The following is a 21,864-nucleotide window of genomic DNA, read 5'->3' on the forward strand; positions in this document are numbered from 1 at the left end:
GGTGATTTACATTTTTATAGAAATAAAAAGTGATAAATTAACAAAAATGTATGTTAAGGGTGCTTTTGAAAGATAAATTAATTTAATTGAGTTAAGATAGTTTATAAATAATAATAAAATTATTAATTAAAATTAAATGAAATGAATTAAGATAGGCGGTATGCAAACGGACTAAGTCAATAAGTTCCTTTATAAACGTCAAAATAGTACCTTCTCGTGGGCTCACCCTCATCAGCCTGTTGCTTCAAGTAGGTTTGGGAAAGGAAGTTGCCTGGAAAGCGTTCCCTAGTGAGCTGAAACAGGCTCCTCTACTCTTCCTTTAGCATTTTTAAAGCTAGATAGAGGGATATTAAGCTGTTTTTGGGTTTTGGGTGATAATTAATGGCTGCAATGTTGAAGATGGTGGTTGTTGCTCTGTTTATCATATCGATGAGCCTCGGAGGGAAATGGGTCGGAGCCCAAGTGCACCATGTGGTTGGAGACGACCGTGGCTGGGACCCTGCTACCGACTTATCTTCCTGGTCCGCCGGTAAAATCTTTAGGGTCGGAGACAAAATCTGTAAGCCCCTTTCTCTCCCCCTCTCTCTCTCTCTCTCACTATCTCACTCTCCACTGCTAAAATTTTTAACTAACTCGATTGATTTGGGCGAGGTGATTTTTAACTAACTCGATTGTTTTATAGAAGAGATTTAGTTTAAAAAATTGAATAAAATATCGTTGGAAGATAATTTTTAATATTATTTTTATTTTAAAATTATTTATTTAATTTAAAAAAATTAGAAAAGATGAAAAGTTTTTAAAATTTTAAGTTTTAATCTTGAAAACCAGTAAATACTATTTTGGGTCATCGGGCAAATGGAGACTGAAACGAAAGAGAGAGCAGAAAGAAAATTATAAACTCTCTCTTTCCTTCTATTTTTTTTTCTTCTTTCGAACTTTTTTTTTTTTTTTTTTTTTCTCATCAACCAAACACGGGAAAAGTAGCTTAGATTTTAGTGTAATTATTATTGGTATTTAATATCCATGGCCACGAGTATTTCTCTCTCCTTGAATGGACGTTGTGGATTGGGGTAGGGTTCACGTACTCGTCAGCACAGGAAAGCATCGCTGAAGTGAAGAGCAAGGAAGAATACGAGGCGTGCGATGTAAGCAACCCTATCAAGATGTACACGGACGGCTTGGAGAGCATTTCGCTGGACGGAGAAGGGGTCCGCTACTTCGCGAGCAGCAAGGCCGAGAGTTGCAGGAATGGTCTTAAGTTACACGTGGAGGTGCTGCCTCAGGGAGGACCTGAAAATATCCCAAAAGTGGCCGCATCAAAGGGCACAGTTGTGGCTGTAGCTGATGCGCCCACAACTCCATCTGGCTCCGCCCATCTTTTGGGGAGCCTTATCCTCTTAGCCGTTGGATTTCTTTGCTATGTTGTAGGTGTTTGATGGGATTTTGTATTTTATTTATTTATTATTATTTCGGGATTTTGTATGTTGTAATTCTAAATTTGGGACAACTATGGAGGTGCTACCTATTCTCAGTTTGGAATCTTTTTATTTAGAATGTGTTTGGATGTTGAAGTGAGTTGAATTGAATTAAGTTAAGTTGATAAAATATTATTTGAATATTATTTTTTAATATTATTATTATTTTGAAATTTGAAAAAGTTGAATTGTATATTATATTTTATATTAGAATTTGAAAAAATTATAATGATGAGTTGAGTTTAGAAACCAAATGTACCCTTAAGGATTATTAGTTGAACCGTGCTACATGCATGAACAGTACCAAAAAATAGCTTCCGCCTTTTGTTCCGTGCTACTTTTGTTTATCATTTATGTTATAATTTTATAAAAAAAATTGAGAACTATGGTCCTAAAGAAATTTTATAAAATGAATGATTATAGATTTACAATTATTTTACAATTTATTTTTAAATAATTAATAAATTCATATTTATTACAAAACTACTATTTATGTAGAGTTGTAAAAGTAAAATAGTTATAAGGTTATCGTTTTCTTTATAAGAATAAATTTAAAAATTTATATATTTTATATCAATTTATAAATTTATTTTTATCATTTACTTTTTATAGTTAAAATATTTCTCAAAAAAATTATGCCTTTAGAGCTCTTGCATGTGTTTTTAACATCAAGAATTTTACATAAATGATTAAGGTTATGTTTGGATACAGTAAGTGTTTCGTTTCATTTTATTATTATAATTTTTTAAAATTTTTACATAAAATATAAAAAATAATTTATTTTTAAAATTAGAAAATAATAATAATATTAAAATAATATTTTTTTATCTCATCTTATCTTAATTTACTATTTAAACGGTACCTAAATGTTATTGAATAGAAAAAAAACAACTCTTTCCACCGGTGACTCTTGCTAGAATTTTTTGATTTTGATTTTTTATTTAATGATTAAGGTAGTATTTTTTAATAATATTATGAACTTTTTATTCTTTTAAAAAATATTTAAAAGTACTGAAAAATGTATGTAAAAAAAATAAGAAAAACAAAATATGCAAAATATAATGGTGAGAGCCTCAACAGTAGCTCCAGCGGTGGCCGTAGTGCCACCAATTAAATAAACCACTTTCTCCTCTGGTTAGGTAGAAACTGTGACCCTAAGGGCGTGAGCTCTCTTTTGTTAGGTTGGGTATGGTACAAAGTACACGCAGGTAATATCCGTGCACCCTTACTCATATATAGAAAATGATTGACGTAAAATATTTTACATAATAATATTTTAAAAAGAATATATTTGTAAATCATCTTATAAAAATAATATTATTTTATACAAATATCATCACCTTATAACATTATTATAAAAATATATTGTGTATATCATTACTCATCATATATTAAGTTCCATCTAAGAAAAGAATGTGAATGTTAAGTTAAGTTTGGATAGTGAATTAAGACGAGATGAATTGAAAGTTAAAAATTGAATAAAATATTATTAAAATATTACTTTTTAATATTAGTATTATTTTAAAATTTAAAAAAATTGAATTGTTTATTATATTTTATATAAAAATTTATAAAAATTATAATGATGAAATGAAATAAATTAACTATCCATCCAAACCAAGCCTTAAGAGTTCCGGCTTTATAAATTCGCTTTCAAAATGAGATAAATCAAAATCCGCTTTCAAAGGTGTTATGGGTAGCAATAGTCACCAGCTTCACATATTCTTCTTTCCCTTGATGGCCCCTAGCCATACGTTACCAATCATCGACATGGCTAGGCTATTCACAACCCAAGGCGTCAAAGCGACCATAACCACCACCCCGCTCAACGAGCCTTTTGTCGCAAAAACGATTGAAAGAACCAAGACTTGCAGCAGCTTCAATATTGATATCAAAACCATCAAGTTTCCGAGAGTAGAGATTGGCCTACCAGATGGGTGCGAGAACATCGACTCCTTTACTTTTGTCGGAAACAGTGCTAGTTTCTTAACAGCCACAGGGATGCTCCGACAACCTCTCGAGTAGCTACTACAAGATTACCGACCTCATTGCATTGTTGCAGACATGTTCTTTCTATGGGCAACTGATGTTGCCACTAAATTTGGCATCCCAAGGCTTGTTTTTCATGGAACCAGTTTTTTCTCTCTGTCTACAATGGCGAGTCTACAAGTGTATGAACCTCACAAAAAAGTTTTATCTAATTCTGAACCTTTCGTCATTTCTAATTTTCCTGACGAGATAAAGTTGACAAGGATGAAACTGCCCCAGTTCAATGATAAGGAAGGCGTACTTGAAACAGATCATGTTACCAAGGTTTTGAAAGAAGCCAATGAAGCAGATGTGAGGAGCTATGGGGTTGTTGTAAACAGCTTCTATGAGCTCGAACTGGCTTATGCAAATCATTACATGAAGGTCTTGGGAAGGAAGGCATGGCATATAGGTCCAGTTTCACCATGCAACAAGGAGGCTGCAGACAAAGGTCATAGGGGAAAAAAATCCTCCATCGATAAACACAAATGTTTGAAGTGGCTTAATGCAAAGAACAGTGATTCAGTTGTTTATATATGCTTCGGAAGTTTGGCCAACTTAACCGATTCTCAGTTAATGGAGATTGCGATGGGTCTTGAGGCTTCAGAACAACAATTCATTTGGGTCGTGAAGAGAGGCAAAGATGAAAAAGAAGAGGAAGATTGGTTGCCAAAAGGATTCGAGAAGAGAATGGAAGGTAAGGGACTAATAATAAGAGGTTGGGCACCCCAAGTTTTGATTCTGGATCATGAAGCGGTAGGAGGATTTGTGACTCATTGTGGATGGAACTCAACGTTCGAAGGTGTGACTGCTGGGGTGCCTATGGTCACATGGCCTTTGTTTGCTGAGCAATTTTTCAATGAGAAGCTAGTGACTCATTGAGTGTTGAAAATTGGAGTCCCTGTGGGTGCTCAGCAATGCGTTCATATGACGGGGAATGATGCTTATATTATCAAAAAGGAAGCAATAGAGAATGCAGTGAGGCAGATTATTATGGTAAGTGAAGAAGCAAAGGAAATGAGAAGCAGAGCCAAGGCACTTGGGGAGATGGCAAGGAGAGCCATGGAAAAAGGCGGATCATCCTATTCCGATTTGAATGCTTTAATTGAAGAACTGAAGATCCTTAGTGGTTGATATATGCTAGAAACGTTGGAGGAGGTTTCATAATATAAATGTTTTGATATTGATGGTCTGTTACAGTGAAGTAATTTGTATTTGTGCGCAATTATATTAATAGCTCTTTATATTCTTGTTTAGATTCAGAGATGAGTTGAATAAAATATTTTTAAAATATTATTTTTAATATTATTATTATTTTGAAATTTAAAAATTTTAAATTATTTATTATATATTATATTAAAATTTTAAAAAAATATAATAATGAGATGAGTTGAATTTTCAATCTAAACGTGAGTTATCTTAATGACAAATTAAGGACTTTCACGTCTTCATACTACAGCCACTTTCGAATTTTCATTATTAAAATCATGATGATGATCCATTTATTCGTGCGTGTATAGAGCCTTATCCTCTTAGCCGTTGGATTTCTTTGGCTATGTTGTAGGTGTTTGATGGGACTTTGTCTGGTTTTTTTTTTTTTTTTTTTTTTTTTCGGGATTTTGTATGTTGTAATTCTAAATTTGGGACAACTAAGGAGTTGCTACCCATTCTCACTTTGGGATCTTTCTATTTAAGGATTATTAATTGAACCGTATGAACAGTAGAAAAAATAGCTCCCCCCTTTTGTTCTGTGCTACTTTTGTTTATCATTTATGTTATAATTTTATAAAAAAAAAAAAATTGAGAACTATGGTCCTAAAGAAATTTTATAAAATGAATAATGATAGATTTACAATTATTTTACAATTTGTTTTTAAATAATTAATAAAATCATCTCACTCTATTAAAAATAAATTTTAATATTACAAAACTACTATTTATGTAGAGTTGTAAAAATAAAATAGTTATACGGTTATCATTTTCTTTATAAGAATAAACTTAAAAATTTATGTGATTTTATATCAATTTGTAAATTTATTTTTATCATTTACATTTTGCAGCTAAAATATTTCTTACAAAATTTATGCCTTTTAGAGCTTTTTCATGCGTTTTAAACATGGAGAATTTTACATAAATGATTAAGGTTCCGTTTGGATATAATAAGTGTTTCGTTTTATCTTATTAACACAATTTTTTTAAATTTTTATATAACATATAAAAAATAATTATTTTTTAAAATTATAAAATAATAAAAATATTAAAAAATAATATTTTAATAATATTTTATTCATTTCATCTCATATTAACTCACTATTTAAATGGTACCTAAATGCTATCGAATAAAAAAAAGACTACTCTTTTCGTTGGTGGCGCTTGCTGAGATTTTTTTTTTATTATTTTATTTTATGATTAAAGAAATATTTTTTAATAATATTATGAATTTTTTATTCTTTTAAAAAATATTTAAAAGTACTGAAAAAATGTATGTAAAAAAAAATAAGAAAAACAAAATATGCAAAATATACCAGTGAGAGCCTCGACAGTAGCTCCAGCGGTGGCCATAGAGCCACCAATTAAATAAATAAACCATTTTCTCCCCTGGTTAGGTAGAAACTGTGACGGTGTGACCCCTAAAAGCGTGAGCTATCGTTTGTTAGTTGGGTATGGTACAAAGTACATAGGTAATATCCGTGCACCCTTAATCAAATATAGAAAATGATTTAAGTACAACATTTTTTAAGAATATTTTACATAATAATATTTTAAATGAATGATATTTTTAAAAACTATCTTATAAAAATAATATCATTTTATAAAAATATTCTTATCTTATAATATTATTGTAAAATATATTGTAAAAATATATTATGCATATATCATTACTCATCATATATTAGGTCCCATCTAAGAAAGGAACGCGTACGTTTAAGTTAAATTTGGATAGTAAATTAAGATGAGATGAATTGAAAGTTAAAAATTAAATAAAATATTATTAAAATATTACTTTATAATATTAGTATTATTTTCAGATTTAAAAAAGTTGAATTGTTTGTTATATTTTGTATAAGAATTTATAAAAATTATAATGATGAAATAAAATAAATTAACTCTCAATCCAAACCGAGCCTAAGGGTTCCAGCTTTGTATTGATATGTTCTAAACATGAAAATAAATACAAGAAAAAAAAATTAACAAGATAAGTCGCATCTCATATTAAAGAGAGTTGATTTACAGATCATTTCATCATATCTCACTATCTAAACGAGGCCTAATAGGAAGAACTGAACTATACCGGTAATTGGATTCATTAAATAGTCAATGAAAACAACACTTTTTTTGCTTAATTTTGATTTGATAGATTTGAAAATGAAATGTAGAAAACAAAAATACACAGAATGCTATTCGTGCCCCTTACTCCTTCAGCTCCGTCACCAGAGAATTTATACATAATACAGTTAGTTAACTACAAAGTGGCCCCAAGTTCATCATCCATAGGGGTTGCTGGAACCTGATTGCTGGGAAAGGAAGAAGGGATGGAACACCAGCTGCAAACGAAAAGCAAGAGGTACTGGGATCCTATCATCTCTCTCTCAAAACAACATAGTTAGATCCATTCGTCCTTTGTATCTTAGAAATTTTCCTCAGGATGTCTGCAAAAGCCTTCTTGTCCTGCACAACAAGCACAAACAATCAATAAGAACACATCACTCCAATCTAAGGTGGCTGAGCATGATTAAAGAAAGCGTGATGTCAATCAAAACTACTTCAATGTTACTCTGAAAAATATACAATAATGTAACACAAAAAAAAAAAAAAAGTAAATAGATGTAATGACAGAAATTTTATTTTGAAACAAAATATATGAACCAGTGTGCATGATAAAATGACTACTTGCATCAAAAGTATGCTCTTGATATTCTTGTAATTTATTTATTTATTTGTTTTTTGTGTGGGTGCTCATAGATTCATACACGTATGCAATATGTATGGCCACCAATTGTGTTGAACACAGGATAAGAAAGCTCTTAAAAATACACTACATATAGCAAAATTAATACTATCAAATAAAAAGAGCAGCAGCTTGTGCGTTAAATTTCCAACAGCAACAACTTCAAACACCTGTTCTTCCAAATAAAGAGGCAACCAAGTTTTGCTGGGCTGATTATAAAACCCAAGACACGTTTTAACCAGATATGATCCAAGGGATATTACCCAGAATGGGAAAGGGGCCAGTTACCACTTTTACTTAAGACTCTGATATTATAGCATACCTCCGGGGATCTCAGTCTAGCCTTAAAATTAGCAACAAGATCCTGTGTTGTCACCGGTGTATTTTGCATTAAAACTGCCCTGATTTCTTCTTCTGTGACAGGCCCAGTAGATGATGTTGGCCCAGTTTTCGTCGGCGGTTTACCTTTTGAAGGCCAACTGCTTTTAGAAGCAGGCACAGCTTCTTCTTTTGAAGCAGGTTTTAACTCCTGATTCAGAAAACAGATTAAAAATTAAAATGAAAAAAAATACTAAAACGTTACCATTTTCAGGGCGCACTAAAAGACCATAGAGATTAGAGGATATATTGTTCATATAGAATACAAACTAAAATAAATCATAGTCGTACATTTTCTGTCTTCGCCTTCTTTGGAGGTGCACTATTAGATGCTTTCGCGTCATCGCCACTCAGTTTTCTCTTTGCCTTTGCAGATTTGGTGGTAGATGGGATTCCCCGAGCAGGGCCAGAAGGCACAGATTTTACGGGACTGTTTTCAGCAGGTTCCTCTTTAGGGGCATCCTTCTTTGGAGCCAGCACAGGAGAAAAGCCAATCTCATCGTCCATCTGGACAAACCAATACAAAAGCTCCATCAGTGGAAAGGAAAACAGTACAAGCAATTTTTTTTTTTTTTTTTTTAAATGAAACTTATGCACCATACAGAAAAGTACAGGCAGTTTTTTTTTTTTTTGGGATCAGTAAAGCAGGCAGTTTAAATAAAGTTTTCTGTCACAACCAGTTATACTTTGCAGAACAAGTAGAACATGTTCTTGGTTTCCTTTTATCTTGTGTACTTATGATGTTAACGTAGAAAGTACTAGAATAAAGCATCCCAATAAACTTACATCCTCCTCCTCCTCATCATCCTCTGCATCCGAATCATCAAGCCCACCAGCTTGCCCAAGCAGCTTCTTCAACTCTTTTCCAGATTTGCTCAGTCCACCCTCTTCATTATCTTCATCCTCATCGTCTTCATCCTGCAAGAACATGTAAAAAATTAGGGTCAACATTTTTCTTGATTTCCAAAAAGAAGAAGCTGCAACCTCAGCAAAGGTGCTACTCTAGCACCAGAAACACTACATTAAAGTAGTTAAAACAGCATTTGTAAGAAATTAAGCATATCTAGCAAGACTTCAATAAAAATAGAAACCATGCGGAAGTAAGAAAGTACAGCAGCATCAGAGGCACCAATTAGACGAGGAACGGTACGATAGGCCAGATACCATATTCAAAATGCAACAGAATGATAGGCTTCTTAACTTTTTAATTTCAGCTGGGTTTCTAAAAAATGCAACAGAATGATAGGCTTCTTAACTTTTTAATTTCAGCTGGGTTTCTAATTGAGTTGTAAGTCTCAAAAATCAATTATTAAAATTACCAACAACAAATTTATAATGAAATACAAAGTCTTATAATTTTTGAAAAATTATTCCTTTTTTTTTTTTTTTGGGGGGGGGGGGGGGGGGGGGGGTGTGGGGGGTTAAGTTCTACTTATTCTGCAAAGTATAACTGGTTGTGACAGAAAACTGCATTCAAAAGATATATCAGAAAAAGAGTTTACATGTATTGCATTGCATTCAGTGAAGAAGACCAATATATCAGAAGAGATAGGTAAACCCTCAAAAACACCCATTAATAAAACAAACAGCACTAATATCAGAAAATAATTTAGAAAGAGATGCATCCTTAGTTCAAGATTTAGACTTGGTTAAGTTAGTGATCTTTCAAAAACTCATCTTTATTTAATTATCTTTACATTACCTGATTCTCAGAAACTCATCTTTCAAAAATTTGCTCTTCCCTTCGTATTATACAAATTCAAGGCCACCGACATGCATATAGCTAAGCTCAGAAATTGAGAAGCATATCAGTTGCATTATGTAAGTTGGCTTCAGGCCCAGAAAACGTTTACTGAAGTACATCTTCATTAATAATAATTTTCCAGCAGGGTTGTCCCGAGTTTTCCTGTGACAGAAATCATGCAGACAAACCTGCTTAATTTCTGGAGGAGCAGGAACTTCAGGGGCTAATTCTTCCCTTTCCTCGGGATCATTTCCAACAGCTTCGTCGTCATCAGTGAAAATTTCTTCATGCTCCCAATCATCACCTTGCACATTAGATAGGGAATAGATGTACCATAAGTGCAGGTATTACTAATGGTGGAAGTCATCACGTGTTTTCAATTACAGCTATGACAGGAAACATTCTTAACACAATAAGCAATCACTTAACATAGACGTTAAGTTAATAAAAAAAACTTGTGACCCATATTCCCCCAACATAAAACCCATATTTTAATGCTATTCCATTATTCCACATTAAAATTGAATTTACAGGGGCTAGAAATATGATAAAATTGGTGCAGTACAAAAAAGCAACCAACTAAAGCCGTGCAATTTCTTCAAGGATAAAAGTAAGACAATATAAATAATCCCAATCATATGAAAGTGAAAATACATTCAACAGGTCACTGAATCATTACTAAAAAAGATAATCCACAAGATTCTTTTCTTTTATTCTTGAAGAAATCTTCTGCTCAGCTCTCTATCAACAGTCACATATTTTTCTTTAATTTTGATAAGAAATATATATATATATATATATATATATATAAACTGAATATATAGGATGTGTGCAATATCCTTTAAAGAAACTACAAACATTAAAATCCAAAACAGAATCAAATCAAATGCCACCCAAAGAAGACCCCAGGAACATGGACTTCAGAGGGTTTCCACTAAGCTTTTATGTCATTAAAAAGTGCAGTTACTTATCAAAAGGGGAAAAAAAACTGCAGTTACTCACTCCTCTCTCACCAAGTCGTCCACATAATGCAAAGAGGAACCACCTTAAGTCAAAATTACAACATTCTTGTGATCCTTCCTCACAGTCCTAGGCATCAGCTACTGCATCCAAATAGAGATAATGTGACCCTAACTCTCCAGCTACAATAAAATGTAGAAGGACCCTAACTCTCACCATCTCTTATCTTGCACATGCAGGACCCGTCTACAGCTATCTCACTCCGCTTATAGTTGTTGACAGTCAAGACTTTTGCCCAAGGCAATTGTGCAACTGTGACATGCTACTTTCCATTGTACAATAACACTAGAAAATCTAGGGTCATATCTTGAAATCATAGACAGCAACAGATGCTAAGAAATCAAATGACTTCAAGAAAAACGATGCATAAGAGAGAGATATTTCAAGGAAGTGACGCATATAAATACCCTAAGCACCTTTTAATTAAGTTACCCTTTTCTTCAAGAGGAAAAAAGATCCTAACATCTCCACTAATTTCTCTCATTGTTTCCTGGAGAGCAGGACCAACCTGATCTGTATTTTTTGGCATGAAATTACATCACCCGGTGTCAGCAAAGAAAATTGGCAAGAAATTTTTTTTTTTTAATCCATGTTTAAAATGAAAAGCAGGTTACAGTAAGGGGACATGCTCACCCTTCTCAATATAATCATCATCCAGATCCAGATCACCACCCCTTGGACCTTCATCATCATCATCGCCACCTCTTTTGTTGAGTTCCAATCTATTCTTCCTTGCTGCCTCGTCTTCTTCATCCTCCTCCCCTTTATCAGAAACATTACCTCCCTCATCCTCACCAGATGTCTTTTTACGTCCCCTCCCACCAACCACACCACTATCCTTTTCATCAACCCTCTCCACTCCCCCAAATGCAGCAGGTCCATTATTCGCAGCCTTCATCATCCATCTTTCATATCCATCTGCACTCTTTTTCCGGTTATCCATCTTTTCTTCTGCTTCGTCCAGTGTAAGTTGCTTATATTGTGCAACTTTGTTGAACTTGTACCTAAAGATTGAACAAGTCAAACAACCATTACAAAAATAAAAAAGAGCTAAAAAGAAAATTCACATTCAAAAACCTACTTTTAAACAAATATGGAACATGATGCTCTATAGTGAAGGGATTTAAGTATGCATCACAATGAATATCATCAAAACAACTTTTTTATAGAATAACAAAAAAAAATAAAAGTAAAAAAAAAATATTTTTAACAACCCCCCAAAAAAGGTTAAAAAATAAAAACAATTATCTTCATTTAGATATGACATTTTGCATATAATAGGTTAGTGCATACCAAGAACCAGCAGGAATAGCAACTAACTCCTTCCCTTGCATCATTAATAGATAGTAAGTAGCAGATTGCGCACCTTCAAGCTGACCTTGATACTGAAATTTCCCTGTTTCATCCTCCAATAACCATGGTTTGTTCTTGTATTTCTCCTATGTGATCCAATAGCAAACTACTATGAATAAATAAGCGAGAAGCGAATGAGATGTGAGATATAGGATATTGGTCTGACTTTTAAATAAAATAAAGGAATAATTGATTTGCCATCAAGGTATGGATGTTCATTTGATCCATGTGTTGCTCCATCTTAGATTTTACCATATCATGTAGCGAGAGAACTTTTTTTTGATCGATAAACAAAATTTTATTGAGCATGAAATAGAATGAGAAATTGCAATTTGTGAAGAGCATAATTCTCCTTCAACTCTAACATAATGTTTTTTTTTTTTATTATTGGCACCGAGTGTCCAGGAACAGCGTCACGACTAATCCCGGGGGTGCACAGGCTCTCAGCAAAGAGTTTCCCGCCAGTGCACCTCGGGTAATTCAAGGGAAAAATCTCTCAGCCCGATGGCCCCTAGAGATTTTTTTGCACCCAAGGGGATTTGAACGTTAGACCTGGGGGGAGCATACCCTCAAGCCCAAGGCCTTTACCACTTGAGCTAAACCCTAAGTTCCTAGCCATTTAAATTGTCTTTAAAAAGTAAATCCATCTTATTAAAGCAGATGGAATTAAATTAGCATTTCTCTGATTTCAATCATTTCCAGTGTTTTTATCTAGCTCACATAATGCTGTCCCCAGAAGAGAAGCCTCAGCTGTAAGCTTAGCTCTTTATCATACCTTTTTGCTCCTTACATTCAAGCCCATCTTAAACCTATAAGACAGTCTCTAGGTAGGTTAAAGTATACTCTCCTTTTAGATAAAGATATTTTAAATGGTTTAACTCACTCAAAGACTGAAGTTTTTGGACCACACAAAAATCCGCATCATTTAAAAAAAAACTAAAACAAAACCAGCTTTATAAAGGAATGAAAAAATCATGTATGTGGTTTTAACTTCTACAGTATAAAAAGAAAAAGAAAAATAAACTAGACCAGGCACAACTACAGCATCAACATAAAGTTACCATATAATTATTATAATTCTATGAAATCCAACTCCCATTAGAACAAATGAGAAGGGATAAACAAGCAAAAACTACACAATTGGTAAGGATGAACTCAATACCCGCAAGGTATCGGTTAATTGCCATCCTTGCAGCCCTTCTTTATGAAGAGACCATTTATTCTCAGCAGTTTTCTTCTTTGAAAAGTTTGGCAAGCCGGTCACAAATCTACAAATAAAGTAATTCTTGTCGCTGCTAGAACTCGCTCGAACAATGTATTCCTATATGTAATGCATAAAAGAGCACATAAGCATTCGGCTTGCAACAAGAACACACTCTAGCCTGTGAAGTACTCAAAATAATAAAATAACAAAATAGGAAACACTGCCAATATATGCTGATCTGAATCTAGCTATATTAAACACGAAAAAACTTATCAATTATAGCTAAATTAAACACTAAAAACTTATCAATTATAGCTAAATTAAACACTAAAAACTTATCAGGTCCAAATATAACATGAATCTCTCAACCTATTGAGCAGTCCTTACACCAACCTCTTCATAAACTAAGAACAAGAGCTTGGAGAAACACGCCACCAAGTAAAAGTTAATTATGTATATATTTGAAGCACTCACAAGGCAAAAGTTCCTCAGTAGTCACTAGCATCAAAATTCAGAACTCTGTTCTGTTCCAGAGAACAAAATTGAATTATAATTTACTCGTACAGATTATGAACTTGCTTTTCCAGCAGAAACAAATTAAGTTGAGCATTATAATAAATATAACATATACACTGTAACAGGTCTCATAGCTCTGAATGAAAGTGGGCTAATAGGTTGGCATGTGTGACTTGGCTAGTGGGCTGGTCTTTTATTAGTCATAGGCCCGTCAATTTAGCCCAGTTGTTGTAAGTAGTTAAGCAAGTGTATAAATGGTATGAAGTCTTGTAAGCAATTCATTCTTAAGATTGATAACGAAATTAGTTAGATTCGAGGTTTTGGCTTCTTAGAAAAGTAGAAAAGCCAGTCTACACTCTTGAGTTCTTGTCTTGATTCTACATGCCTTTGTTCATTCTTTTCATTGTTTTTCCTCCATTTTCAGTTAAACGAAACAAGATATGTTTGGTTCTTGACATTTAGTAAGAGTGGGAATCTCTGAAACTGGCGGAATGTTCAAGTTTTTCACTAACAAATCAGAGATAAGCAAGAATTTCATCTACAAATAGACAACAAGAAGATAATCAAATAAGGGTATTTGCGGAAACAGCTCTACAATTAATCAAAATTCAAAAAAATGTGGAAAAACTAATAAAGAATAAGGGAGGAATTAGGAGAACAACAAAGAGAGTTGCAGAGTATTGAAGATGATACTTTTGCACTAAAAGAGAAAAAAAAAATTAACAATAAGAAGATAAACTTCTGCACAAATAAAAGCTGCAATCAACGTGGATATGAACAACGCACAAGAGCGTGGAAAGCAAGAACTTCCCAAAGAATGAAGTGCAATAGTTGAAGCGCTTACAGTGGAAAAAGATGTAATCTTTTTTTTTCTTTTTTTCTTTTTTTGATAAGTAAGAATAAAATTTTATTGAAAGAAATAGGCATAGCCCAAGTGGCATGCATGGAAAACAAAGAGAGATTAGTACAAGGAAAAGTAGCAGTTGAAGTTACAACTTACTTCTATAGAAAGTGGTAAGGAAATTTCACAAATTTCTTGTATTAACATTTTCAAGAATAAACACATTACCTATAAACAAGAACAGACATATGTAGCGGGTTCATGACGCACACAACAAAAAAGCCTAACGGGTGTGTGTTCGTGCGTGGGGGGGGGGAGGCAGAGAGACTGAACTCGAATCAAGCGAGTGAGGGTGGCACCACAGTCGTAGCACTTGCCACGGTTCTCGGCCATGGTTTTGCCACAGGTCAAGCACAGAGTCATGTGCTTGCAATTGCTTCCGTACAAGTCCGCGGTCGATCCACATCCACCACACGACGGCTTCAATAGCAAATCGGACGACATGTTCCTCCCCTCCCCCTTCAAAATGACGACAATATATTAATCTTCCAGGGAAACAAACAGAAATTCACGGAACGTCACAAACTACGAAGGCAAGGTTCTCAAAAAGAAGAGCGTGAATGAATGAACAAACGGTCAACAACATAGCATGCGATATTTTAGCCACGAAATTTAATTACCTTCGGATTTTTTTTTTTTTTTTTGACATCATTTACTGAGAATTGAACTAGTGATAATTGTGGCGAGTACAGACTCGAGTGGATTTTAATAGTCAGAATCGTTTTAGGTATATATAATATAAGAGTAATGTTAGAGAGAAGTTATTGTAATAGTGTACACTTTGTATTTACTGTATAGTTGCTTCTAATTGATTGTTCTCAACACTCACTTGGAGAGATGTATGGTCTAGATGATGTCATATTATGTGTGTAAAATAGATACTCTTAATAATAATTTCTATCTATATTTATTCATAATATAATATATGATTCGACACGTTGGAGGGAAATAAAAGTTGAAACCATATGCTCGCACGAAAGAGATTCACATTTTTTAAGAAGAACACAGTAACTCTTTTTTTAAGTCCGGAGCAATAGTACTCGTATGGATGCAATAGTACTATGAGGTGTTATTCAATGCTCTGAGTTAATCTGTAAATAATAATATTTTGTGGATCATATTGAGATATATTTGAATATAAATAGATTGAGATGTGCATTTAAATGTTTGAAGTAGGTTAAGAATAATTTAAACTTTTTATAGGAAGTTGAAAAAGTAATGAATCTCATCAATGATTAGTTTGAGATAAATTTAAGTAATCTTGACATCCAAACATATCCTTTCCTCCTTACACAATTTATGTTTGCGGTAGGTCTGGGCGGCACGGGCAACCCTACCTGCCAACAGGGGAAACAAGAGGTAGGGGTGGTAATATGTGACACGACCCGTTAACCCAACACGAACACGACACGATAAAAGCAGGTTAGGGTTTAGCCTTAACGGGTTCGGGTCAAAACGGGTTGACCCGTTAAGACACGATAGTTTAACGGGTTGATAACGGGTCAACCCGTTATGACTCGTTATAACCCGTTATGACCCGTTAAGAAAGTTAAAGTTACAATTACACCCTTATACCTAAAAAATAAAATTTTTGGGATTTTAATTTCGATATTTTTATTGTTTGGATTGTAATTTTGGACTTGTAGTTAGTTTTATATTTTTTATAGATATTGTAATTTTAACATTTATATAAAATTATGCTAAACTTAACTAGATCAAGGGGTTAATTTTGGGTCTATTCAATCCATTTACATAAACGGGTCAAAACGGGTTGATACGACACGACCCGTTATGTTAATGGGTCGTGTTAGGGTTTGAGATTTTGACACGATAAGCTTAACGGGTCAGGTTAAGGTTGACTTATATAGTATAATATACATGTCTTAACACAACACGAACACGACCCATTAACATGATTTGACACCCCTAACAAGAGGCGAGGAATGGGTTGGGCCCAAGTCCGCCCCTATGCACCCCGCCCTTAAGCCCAGCCCAAAACATATATATTAAAAAAATATTACCAAACCGACGTTATTTTGGTAACAAATTTTTTTTTTTTAAAAAACAAATGTTGAAATGGCGTCGTTTTGGGGTTAAATCTCCTCCCCACCCCACCCCACCCTGTGCAGACTCTCTTCTCATCCCCCCCCGCCCCACCACCTCACCCCTCTCTCTCTTTTTTCTCTATGGTTCTCTACGCCACTATCTTCTATCCCTTTCGCAATCGTCATCATTTGCTACTCATCCTCTTCTCTGAGTCCGTGAGTTTGTCTTTTAGTAGTTTAAGTTTTTCTTTTTGTTTCCAATTCTAATCACTATATGCGTATGGCATTGTGGATTTGATTTGTATTTTGTTTATTATTGTGGATTTTTTTGTGTGGTTTTATATTTTGTTGTGTTTTCTCTTTTGTTTGACTTTTTTTACATTCCTGCCGTGAGATCATAGGCAATGGACTGAGGGGTCCACCCCCAAGATTGATGGATTATATGGGTTAAACCCCCCCCCCCCCCTCCCCCCAAATCCTGGAGCAAGGTGCGGGAATGGGACAATCCAACCCTGTAGGGTGGGTGCAAGTAGTACCCTTAGTTTCAAGTGGGTCGAGTAGTGTCCCCTACTACCCAACCCTAATGGTCCTTGCTCTAGTTGCTACTAGGTGGACGAATGCTGGCTAGCAGGAGCAGCTCAATATGAACCACTCGTGAGTCGTGGGTGTCTAGAGGCCTAGCCATCGCGAGATGGCTGAACCAAGCCACCTCACCTAGTAGATGAGATAAGTCTCTGCAAATCAGCCCATACGAAGTGACCAACGCAAGGTCCAATATGGGCCACCATGGTTGTTGAGCTCACCCGCACTCCGAGGGTGGGGGACGGGGACGGGGACGAAACTTGCCACTCCGCCCATGCAAGGGCGGGGGGCGGAGTGGAGGCTACCTCTCCCCGTAGGAGGCGGGTAGCACCCATACACTTATTTAGGGGCTCTTAACACCCTAGACCAAAACACAGCGTCGTTTTGTGACATGGGGTTTTTTTTAATAATTATATCTATATTATTATTAATAATATATAATATATGCAGGGCGGGGGAAAACTAGAGTGACGCTAGGCCCCCTCCGTCCCCTGCCTCCGCTGGACGCCCCGCTGCCACCCTTAATTATGATGACTTAGTATTATCTATCAACCCATTTTTAAAAAATAAAAAGTAAAAATGTAGATGATTCAAAGGTGATGAAAAGTGTCACATTTATAAAATAGAGTACAATGCCTATAAAAAGATCTTATAGAAATTTATTTACAAACTGACATGACTTCATGTGATACATTAAATATATTTTATAAAAAAAAAAATTATTTACATTTTGATATACTATACAAATTATATCAGTTTGTAAGATTTTTGTTGTAAGATCTCTTTGTAGGCCAAATATTTTCCTATCTATTCACATCTTCCTCATATGTAGCCTCTAGGCTTGAATGTTTTTTTTTTTTTTTTAATCACATATGAAACGACAACAAGTGCATGCATTTCCCAATAAAGGCCCTTGTGGACTCAAATCGCCTATCCCTGGCTGAAATTATATTTCATTTATTAAACAAATTTGTGTAACAGAATTCCTTTGCTAGCCAATCGCACATATTTGCTTGATTGATTGGTTTATACATTTCCTTATAATTATATTATAGTATGCCATATACTTTATTATTATATACCACGTCGCATATAGAATATCTCCTCCTTTTAAAAAATGACAAAAGTAAGATATTAGTATAATATGCATAATTACTCTTAAAGCAATATGGACAATTTCAATGTCTCAAGAGAATCTAATAAAATAATATTCTTTATTCTAAATCTTATAATCTTTAGTCACATAAGGCGATATGATATATTTCTAAGTGATTTATTTTATCAACTATTTAGATGGTATCTATTTGAAATGTGCTACAATACTAAATATGTCTAAAGAAGACAAAAATTAAGTATTCTCAAACTGAATTAAACACAAAGATGGATATTCAAACGTCATTAGTTTTAGAGCTTTGTTGTGAAACCATGATGACAAATAAATAAAAGCAAACAATTACACGATACAAAATTAATGTAATTCGGTAACATGCCTACATCCACAAATTGCAAGAGATTTTTCTCTATTCACACAGTGAGTTATAAGAACATCACTCTACTCACACAATCTCAACTCTCTCTAGAGTTTTTTCTCTCTTAATATGCTCTCACACCTTTACCTCTTTTATGTTCAATCTAATATGCTGAATATTTACCCAAGAAAACAAATATTACATATATATATATATATATATAGTAAAAATGGCGCTGGAAACCCTAAACGACAAAATTGGGTTCTTCACTCGAGTGGATGTCGAGCACGCCTCGATTAAACAATCAATCAACATTGGCTCAAGCGGTCTGTCAAGCAATGTTCGAGAAAACACAAGGATTAGTGCTTCACTTGAGCCCAGCATCACGTGAAACTTAAGCGAACAATCTGTTTATCCTTTGCTCAAACCCACTATCGAGCGAACTCACGGGTTGAGCCTAGCTTGAGTGCCAGGTTAAGCGAAAATTGAACAAGCTTTCTGTCTGCATCTTTTTCTGCTCACAAACCAGGCTCCATGTGCAGCTCAACAATCTTCTACTTGGAGACTGGTTCTCCACATGCCAGCCATTATTTCCAGCACAAGCCCTATTACCTCTGCAGCTCACAACTCCCGTCTTCAAGCCAGAAGACGCACTAAAGTCGAGCCCGACTTCAATCTCTCACGTGCATCGCCATCAATCAATACATTCACTAGACGACTCACAACTCCCACTACACTAGGAATATTCGGTCTCAAACCGACCTTGGTAACCTTAGCCAATCCACTTGGTAGATCTCCTACCTTGCAAAATTTTCTTGTTCTTTCGCGGCTCACCACCTTCTGTCAACAGGATATAGTTCAAGTTAGGTATCCACCGCGGAGGTTTGGTCATCTTGGCAACTATGCAAGCATCAACTATAGGTGTAGACGTCCCTGGAACACTAGACGCTCTGCTCCCATGTCTTACACCTCTGCTCCACACCATATTTATGGAGATTTGCCAGGCTTACATGAGGAATACCAAACTGACTCCCTTTTGCTTATCTATCTGATTCGCCCGACCAAGCCTGTTCTTTTGCATTCATGTATTTTTCTGTACATCACTAGATCATAATATCAAATACAAAGTATTAAATCTCTTACCATGCGCCAAGACCAGCACACCATTTATGACCTTTCATGCTCCTCCATAAACGCTACTGTATGACCGCTATCATCGAGCTATCTCACATAAATCTTACTTTTCTTCAGATCTGGAACTTGTCTGACTTGCTGCAAAGTCCACACACTCCAGTTCGGAAGTGTGATGCACACATCACCCACTCCCACTACATTCAGTGCCTCTCCATCAACCATGTACATCTTTCCAAAATTACCAGCAACATAGTTCTACATGATTTCTCGACGTGAGCGTTATAGAATGAAACTCCTGAATCCAACACCCAATTATCAACTGGACTGTGCACTGCAGGAATTAAAGCATCCTAATTTATTTAGCCACCACGTTCACATCGTCATCATCAGTACTTTCCTGATCCTGGCAGTCTTTCTTAATGTGGCTCGGCTTGCCATAACTCCAACAAGTGAGCTACTTCCCAGATCTTGTATTGCTCCTGCCCTTGTTCTTGGAGCTTAACCTCTCGTGTCTCTTGCCCCGATGGTCAACATGCAAGCCCAGGCCCAGGCCCGAACCCGAGAACTCACCAAAATCTATTATGCGTACCTCCTTAGTAAGAATCATGTCACGTACATCATCGTAATTCAATTTTATCTTGCTGATTGAATTACTAACCGCCATCCTCATGACCTCCCAACTATCTGGCAACAATGCCAATAGAATCAATATTCTGATCTCATCATCAAACTCAATTTTTACGGAAGCCAATTGATTTGTGATCGTATTAAAGTTATTCAAGTATTAGGCCACATACATACCTTTTGACACATTCAGATTGAACAACTTATTCATCAGATGCACCTTGTTATTTGCTTACGGCTTTTTATACATACCAGACAAAACCGTCATGAGATCCGGTATGGTCCTCTCCTTAAGAACGTTGTGTGCAACCGATCTTGACAGTGTCAGCCAAATAACCTCCAAAATCTGTCGGTCAAACAGGTTCCAATCAACATCTTCCATACTCTCTAGCTTCTTCCCAATAGTGGAAGATAGAGTCTATTCCCATAGATGTAATATCTATATGCATCCTCCATTACCCGAAGTTAGTGCCGTCAAACTTATCAATTCCAGGTGCTTTCACTTTGTCTCAAGCCATCATTCTCCCTCAAATCCAAATCTTAGCTAATACTAATTGTTGTGAAACCAACGATGACAAACAAATAAAAGCAAACATAAAATTAACGTGACTCAACAACATGCCTACGTCCACAAAGTTGCAGGAAATTTTATTCAAGATGAGATTACAATCACACAGTGAGCTACAAGAGTACCACTCTACTTAAACAATCTCAACTCTCTCTCTAGAGATTTTTTTCTCTTTTAATATGCTCTCACACCTTTGTCTCTTTTTTGATCACTTTAATCTTCTGAACAGTTACCCAAGAGAACAAATATTACATATATATAGTGAAAATGACGCTGGAAACCCTAAATGAAAAAACTAAGTTCTTCGCTAGAGCGGGTGTTGAGCATGTCTCGAGGGCTTAGTGCTTCACTTGAGCCTAACATTACGCAAACCTTGAGCGAACAATTTGTTCGTCTTTTGCTCGAGCCCACTATTGAGTGCACATCAAACGAACTCACAGGTTAAGCCTCACTCTAACATCAGGTTGATCGACAGTCGAGCGAATTTTCTATTTGTGCCTTTTTTTGTCACAAACTAGGCTCCACGTGCAACTCAACAAGTTCTTATACTCAATAGTCCTACACTATATACATGCACACGTGCGTTTTTTTTTTTTTCTCAATAGGTGTGTGATGTAGGAAGACTTACAGAACTTTACTTCTTTTAATGTTTACTTTTCCTTTGGCATCACTAGTTATAGTAGTAGGTATAAGATTAGGGAGTGGTTTGGATTCATATATGAGTTGAGATGAGTTGAAATGATTTGTAAATAGTAGAATAAAAGTTAAATTATTTATTATATTTTGTGTGAGAATTTGATAAAATTGTTTTGAGATTTGAAAAGGTTGAATTATTTATTATATTTTGTGTGAAAATTTAAAAAAATTATAATAA

General features: G+C 35.0%; 2 protein-coding genes and 1 pseudogene across 5 annotated transcripts; 2 read left to right on the forward strand and 1 right to left on the reverse strand.

The window, feature by feature from the left end:
* The first annotated feature begins 207 nt into the window (after positions 1-207).
* On the forward strand, positions 208-5,310 carry LOC121268285 (umecyanin-like). Of its 2 annotated transcripts, XR_005941139.1 has the most exons (3): positions 208-559; positions 1,075-1,532; positions 5,178-5,310. XR_005941139.1 is itself a non-coding variant. In XM_041172478.1 (2 exons), the coding sequence occupies exons 1-2, from the start codon at positions 382-384 to the stop codon at positions 1,434-1,436; spliced, it is 540 nt and encodes a 179-aa protein (XP_041028412.1). In that variant the 5' UTR covers positions 208-381; the 3' UTR covers positions 1,437-1,534. The 2 variants fall into 2 exon arrangements, 1 of the variants encoding a protein (XP_041028412.1); XM_041172478.1 differs by lacking the exon at positions 5,178-5,310 and having other exon boundaries at positions 1,075-1,534.
* LOC121268248 lies at positions 3,144-4,737 on the forward strand (annotated as a pseudogene).
* A 1,296-nt stretch (positions 5,311-6,606) lies between the features above and the next one.
* On the reverse strand, positions 6,607-15,146 carry LOC121268244 (transcription initiation factor IIF subunit alpha-like). Of its 3 annotated transcripts, none has more exons than XM_041172421.1 (10): positions 14,842-15,146; positions 13,110-13,268; positions 11,888-12,033; positions 11,228-11,598; positions 9,763-9,878; positions 8,617-8,748; positions 8,137-8,337; positions 7,775-7,981; positions 7,052-7,172; positions 6,607-6,660 (listed from the first exon to the last, which is right to left on the reverse strand). In XM_041172421.1, the coding sequence occupies exons 1-9, from the start codon at positions 15,010-15,012 to the stop codon at positions 7,083-7,085; spliced, it is 1,593 nt and encodes a 530-aa protein (XP_041028355.1). In that variant the 5' UTR covers positions 15,013-15,146; the 3' UTR covers positions 6,607-6,660; positions 7,052-7,082. The 3 variants fall into 3 exon arrangements, with proteins under 3 accessions (XP_041028355.1, XP_041028354.1, XP_041028356.1); XM_041172420.1 differs by having other exon boundaries at positions 8,122-8,337; positions 14,842-15,145; XM_041172422.1 differs by lacking the exon at positions 13,110-13,268 and having other exon boundaries at positions 8,122-8,337; positions 14,842-15,145.
* Between the last annotated feature and the right edge of the window lie 6,718 nt (positions 15,147-21,864).

Source organism: Juglans microcarpa x Juglans regia, chromosome 5S, assembly GCF_004785595.1.
Source record: "Juglans microcarpa x Juglans regia isolate MS1-56 chromosome 5S, Jm3101_v1.0, whole genome shotgun sequence".
Lineage (NCBI taxonomy): Eukaryota > Viridiplantae > Streptophyta > Magnoliopsida > Fagales > Juglandaceae > Juglans > Juglans microcarpa x Juglans regia.